This window comes from Scylla paramamosain, chromosome 38 (genome assembly GCF_035594125.1).
Source record: "Scylla paramamosain isolate STU-SP2022 chromosome 38, ASM3559412v1, whole genome shotgun sequence".
Taxonomy (NCBI): domain Eukaryota; kingdom Metazoa; phylum Arthropoda; class Malacostraca; order Decapoda; family Portunidae; genus Scylla; species Scylla paramamosain.
Genome location: NC_087188.1, coordinates 6,367,495 through 6,373,734, shown reverse-complemented (window position 1 = coordinate 6,373,734; position 6,240 = coordinate 6,367,495). Strand labels below are relative to the sequence as shown.

Below are 6,240 nucleotides of genomic sequence, written 5' to 3'. Positions count from 1 at the left end.
GTGGAGTTCAAGACAGATAAGGTGAGGAATGTGTGGTGGATGTGTTATGGAGCGCTCTAGAGAGGAGGAGGAGGAGGAGGAGGATACAGGGAGAGGAAACCAGAGATCATGTGCATGTGGTTCCCAGAGAGAGAGAACATTGTAGTTACTTTTCTTCTATTTATATTTGGTGTTAATCTCATTCGCTAACCAGTACATCTTCAGAGTAAAGATTCTCAACTCCATCTAATTTCCCACTCTCTCCCCCGCAGCAGTCTTGTGGGGGCTGATCGGGTATCCGAGTTTTGGGTGCGGGGAGGGAAGCAGAAATTAGTCAGTAGCTTCCCTAATTCCATCGATTGCAGTTCTCCTCTCTTAAAAAAAAAAAAATAATAATAATAATAATAATGATAATAAAAATAAATAAATAAATAAAAATAAAAAATGAATAAATAAAAAATAAATAAATATAAAATAAATAAACAAATAAATAAATAAATAAATAAACAAGTAAATAAATAAATTGATACCACATTAGAGCAGAGGGGTGGAAATTATTATTATAATAATAATAAATCAATCAATCAATAATAGTGATAAATAAATAAAAAGTAAATAAAAAGTACACATGAAAAATTACTTAACGTGCGGAAAGTGTTACCAATGCAGCATTATAACCTCGTAGCAAAGGGGACTGCCCACCTGGACTCCCTTATGGTTACTGACCAAACCAAACATTGTAATATAGCCTGGGTGACCCTTACAGCGCCCCCTCGGCTTTCCGGGAGGGTAGCATTGTTTCCGCCCCAGGCCCTCCTCGAAGGCAAACTAACCTAACCTAACATTATAGCCTCCTAGTCGCGGGATTTTGCAGTGTCCTTTCTGATCTGCTTGATAATGAAACTGAGAATTTCCCAAAGCAGCTGCATGTTATGTTTTCATCGATTTTTGGGATGTGACTTTTTTTCCCGTAAAAAAAAAAAAAAAAAGGCCCCATGAGTTTGTTTTGGGGAAAGGAGGGCAGTGTTCCCAGTTGCGATACGAAGGTATTATTTTGATACATTTATGTGCTACTGTTACGTTATTACGCCGCTAAGGAAATGTGATACGGAATGGAATAAACCTTACGAAAATTATACGTTTTGATATATTTTGTTGGTGCTGTTCCAGTATTATTATGCCTATAGCACACGAGCAGAAAGCTGACCATTCGCTCCTGAACTGGCATCTGCATAGTTAGTGAAGTTAAATATACAGGGGTTCCCAACTCGAGGAAAATTACTTCAGATGGGGTAATTGGTCTTTACTGTGGAGTTTTGGGGAGGCAGAGGGCGACCAAGAAAAAGGGAATGTAAGTCAAGTCATATCTGTTGTGTTAGGCTTTCGATTAAGATAGGCCGAATATGCTCTTCTCTGTTCCTTTTATTCTAAAGTTATTTGCTTATCTGCGTAATATACCACTTAAAAAAGTTTTTGCTAAACTTTAGTTGGTAGGAGTCGAGTTACACGTGTTTGACCGTCCGCTGACATGTCCACCGGTGTCTCGTACAGGTATGGGATAGGTCACATGGAGAGAACCAAGTTACGATGGGTGCGGCGCGTCAAGCCAGTGTTGCCACTCCTTGTGAATTTTCACAAATTTGGGTAAAACCTTGTGAACTTGTGATTTTTTTTTTTTTTTTTTTTTTTTTTAAGAAATTGGGAAATCTTGTGAATTTTGCTGATTTCCACAGTACAAATCAGACAGTCAAGATTGTAGCATACTGTTACATCTACCACCACTACGATCAGTAATAATTACATCTTAATATCATATTAAAAGTAATCTTAATAGTGATGGTATTAATAATAGTGTTATTATCATAGTTATACAATAATAATAATGATAATATTATTATTATTATTATTGTAATCAATTACGACACCTTGCTGTCCAGATTCCAAAATCAGAGCTAACAACCCTGGCTGCCCTGTGATTCCTGTCCCCGTCACGTTCAATACACGTACGCGACCTCCTACACGTATAGGCTGGCCGGCTGGCTCATCCCGCGCAATCAATCTCTTGCGTCACTCATCGCTGCCTGTCCCAGGAATCTAGGATTAGTGCCTTTAAGTGTTGTGTTAAAGTGTTGCTTTTAATTGTACACAAAACAAACGAAGAGACATGGATTCCGACGGCCCAAGTAGTTCTGTTCCTCCACCAGGAAAAAAAAAAAAAAGACTGGTATCACTAGTCGAATTTGCAGCACTGCAGCGTTTGCGACTGCAAGCTGAAAAGCTGTAACAAAGCATCGCTTCAAAATCACAAACTCCTCCAAACACTTGAAAATTTTTTCATCAAAAAAACAAAATGTTAAAATTCTTTTTTTTTTTTTTTTTTTTTTTTTTTTTTTTTTTTTTTTTTTTAAGAAAACTACATGAAGATTATTCTCATGACGAGATGTTAAAGGCTGAGGTTTTACTCACAGGATACATAGCTGAACATGGTGTACCTTTCGCACAGGCGGATCATTTAATGGAAACTATAAAGAAAATGTTTCCGGACTGTGAAGTTACACGTGACGACTGAAAAAAAAAAAAAAAAAACTTATGTGCTTCAAGAAGGCATTGCTTGGAAGGAACGAGTGTGTAGCCACCATCTGCAGGGGCAGTAATTTTTCCCACATAAACGTTTCTGTTTCTCAGGTGCGAGCAGTGATGGTACGCTATTATGATGAAAAGAAATGCAGAGTAACAGATGCACTACTAGACATAGCTGAAGTGGATGATGCAAGCTCCTCAGGGCTGTACAAGTGTGTGAAGGAACTGCTGGAAAGCAAAGAGATTCCTCTGAGGAATATCATCGGCTTTGCGAGTGATAATTGTTCCACCATGCTTGGAAGAAATAATGGTTTTCAGGCGTTGTTAAGGAAGGATGTTCCTGATGTGTTCATCATTGGCTGTGTATGTCATTCCTTTGCCTTATGTGCTAGTCGTGCTTCTGCCTGTTGGCCCTCAAGGTTTGAATCCCTTATGAAGGATATTTGTTGCTATTTTGCAAGAAGTAGCAAGCGTCAGCACGACTTACATTTACTGCAAGAAGTACAGGCACCTAAATATAAAATGCTGAAATTGTCTCAGACTCGCTGGCTATCACGAGGAAAGGTCATAACCAGAATTTTAGAACAATGGGAAGCACTTAAGCTTTTCTTTCAAGCAGAAGCAAAAACTGACAAGATTGATGGTGCTGGACAGATTCTTAACACAATGAATTCTGGAACTAAGCATATACTGGTCTTCCTTAATTACGTCCTACAGAAAGTGGATAGGATGAACCTGGAGTTTCAGTCAGAGCACTTCAGATTATCCACCCTTTTTTTCAACAATAACAGATGAGTATAGGAGTTTGTTAGGTATGTTTGTTCGGGATGAAGTGGTGCAGTTACAAAAACTAGGTGACATTAGTCCTTACAACCCTGGAAATCACAAAACTAGAGGAGATTGATCTCGGAGGAAGATGTGAAGCTCTGCTAACCTCAGAACCTCTTGGAGAGGGTGAAAAACGATTTCGAAGTGACTAAAGTCTTCCTGGCCGAACTATGTGGACAGATAAGGAAAAGATTTACTTTTGAAAAGCAAAGTGTCCGTGCCTTACTAAGAGCCTTGGAACCCAGTGAAGCCTTGTCCCCACAAAGAAATATGAAATCTATATCAAAGCCGGCAGTGCACTTTCCAGTGCTGGTGAAAGAAGATCTAGATAAACTACAAGATCAGTGGAGGGACTTGCTGTACACAAGATCAGCCTTAGAAAAAATGAGTAAGCAAGCAGCAACCTTTTGGAGTGAACTAAAAAAAAAAAGTGAAAGATGGTGATGATATGTGTAAATTTGGCCTCCTATCACAATTCATGTGCAGTCTTCTCGCATTGCCTCATCAGCCTCAGTAGAAAGAATATTTTCCCAGCTCAATATGACTAAAACAAACCAGATAAACAGACTGCACGTTGCAACAGCTGCTAATCGTATCCATGCAAAGCAGTCCATCTCAAGGCAAGACGTCCCATGCTATAACTGGGAGCCGTCAAAATACACTAATTAATGACGTATAAAGCGGGAAGTGCCACCAGCGATATGAGAGTCGGCGGAAGGAGATGAGAAAAGATGAATCTAGCAACTCTACATTTAGGGGATGCTGACAGTGATGATGATGACCTCTCCATGCAATTTTTTTCTCAATAACATCATCATCGGTGAATAAAAACTGATTTTGTATGTTAATTAAGCAAATTATCATCAAATATCTGAAACTTGTGAATTTTTTTTCAATCTTGTGAAAAATCAAGTATGTGTCTAGTGATTTCCGAAAATCTCGAGTCGTAACACTGGCGTCAACCGCCAGTAGCAGTGTTGATGACGGGAAGGTTGCGTGTCTGTGATTTGGTTCGGCAAAGTAGGGTTGGTCAGTGTTCACTGTGGCTGCTTTCTTTTCTGAAATATTAAATAGTGAACGCTATGTCGATCTGATTAACATTGTTAGTGTTCAATGTGTGGTATTACCAAGGGAATATAAATATATATATATATATATATATATATATATATATATATATATATATATATATATATATATATATATATATATATATATATATATATATATATATATATATATATATATATTGCCCTAATGGAAAAGTTTGATGCAATAGAACACTAACGATATCCCTATGTACGAAGAGGTGCTGCATCTATAGTGCTTTACTACGTATAGCTGTGACAAGGACGGTATGACGTAACATGTAGCGTACGTAGTGTGATAGAGTGTAATGCAGTGCAGTGTAGCTGTATGTGATGTGGATTGTGGTGTGGTGTGCGATGTGCGTTGTGGTGTGGCTGGGTGTGATGTGGCGTGATAAGACTTGGTGTGATGTGTGCGATGTGGCTGGGTTGTGATGTGTGGTGTGTAGTCTTGTGCAGTACACAGTTGATGTCGCGTGGTGCAGCTTCCGAGAGAACGGGATCGATGTTCGCTGCCTAAATAAAATGATTTGTGTAAAGAAATGAAATAAGCTTTTGGTATCTTTATTTATTTATTTATTTATTTATTTATTATTATTATTATTATTATTATTATTATTATTATTATTATTATTATTATTATTATTATTATTATTATTATTATTATTATTTGTGGTACATTTTCATTTTCCTGTTGGGAACACTTGAGGAGGGTGAAGGGCAGTAGACATGATAACAACCACAGAACTACAGAACTGGCTGCACACTGCCACGTATTCCAACAGAGTACGATATATGCACGTACAGTAGACGTATAGCATATTGCTTCTAATAAAACAGCATCCTCATGATATGCAAAAAACATTGCCTAATCTACAGAAGTGCAATGCTGTATTTGTTATGTGAACATATCTTGTAATAGAGACGTGCAGCATGTACAGACAAAAAATAGTAACCCGGGTGAATGACAGTCTACTACAGTGTTGGTTTCATTCATGAGGTGGAGTGGAGGCAAACAGTTTGCTCTGGACTTGGAAAAAAAAAAAAAATCACAGACGCAGAATTTGGATTTACATTTTACAGACAGTAAGCAACAGTGCTCTTCAAAACCTTAATAAATATACATAATGATAATAATCTCGTGCAATAAGAAGGTAACATTATCATTATCATATGAAGCTGTAGTTCCTAATAATATCTTGAAACGAGCTAACATGGCCTGGCACGACCTACAGGATGACCCATCTTCGCCGTGCCCCAGCGACCGCCTCAGTGTGACCTGGGCTGACGGGGAGCGGTCTGTGTCCAGCGATGGTGTGTCACTGGTGCAGAGAGGCCAGGGCGGCACACCTGACCAGCCTTCCATTAACACCCTGGTGCCCGGTGGGTGTGGATTGACTCGCTGCTGGCTGACTTGAGTGATTGATGATTGATTACTGATCGGTAACTGACTGGATGATTGATGGTTGATTAATTGACTGGTTACTGATTGACTGACTGTTTGGGGGAGAAGTAGTAAACTATACAAAAAAGAAATACACTACAAAAAGCAGAAAACAACATACAGATATGTAATGAATGCCCCAATCTATACCCCAAACAGTGCAATAAGAGGAGAAATAGGAGCATCACTTCACACAGCAAGAGATATGAAGATCATACTCGGCTATGTAAGACACATTATGCATGATAACAATACATTACTAAAAACAATTTGAAGATCTAATGGAAACCTTGAAAGATCCATGGATAAAAATGGTTAAGA

The 6,240-nt window shown here is 38.4% G+C and overlaps 1 protein-coding gene across 3 annotated transcripts in view; it reads left to right on the top strand.

Moving 5' to 3' along the window:
• LOC135091634 (transmembrane channel-like protein) overlaps nt 1-6,240 on the top strand; it is a 37,540-nt gene that overhangs the window by 3,621 nt on the left and 27,679 nt on the right. For all 3 annotated transcript variants that reach the window (XM_063989413.1, XM_063989412.1, XM_063989411.1), the window contains exons 3-4: nt 1-21; nt 5,711-5,858. The exon at nt 1-21 is cut by the window's left edge and continues 96 nt beyond it. In XM_063989413.1, the coding sequence (XP_063845483.1) occupies nt 1-21; nt 5,711-5,858 (169 nt within the window). The remainder of the gene's footprint in view (nt 22-5,710; nt 5,859-6,240) is intronic.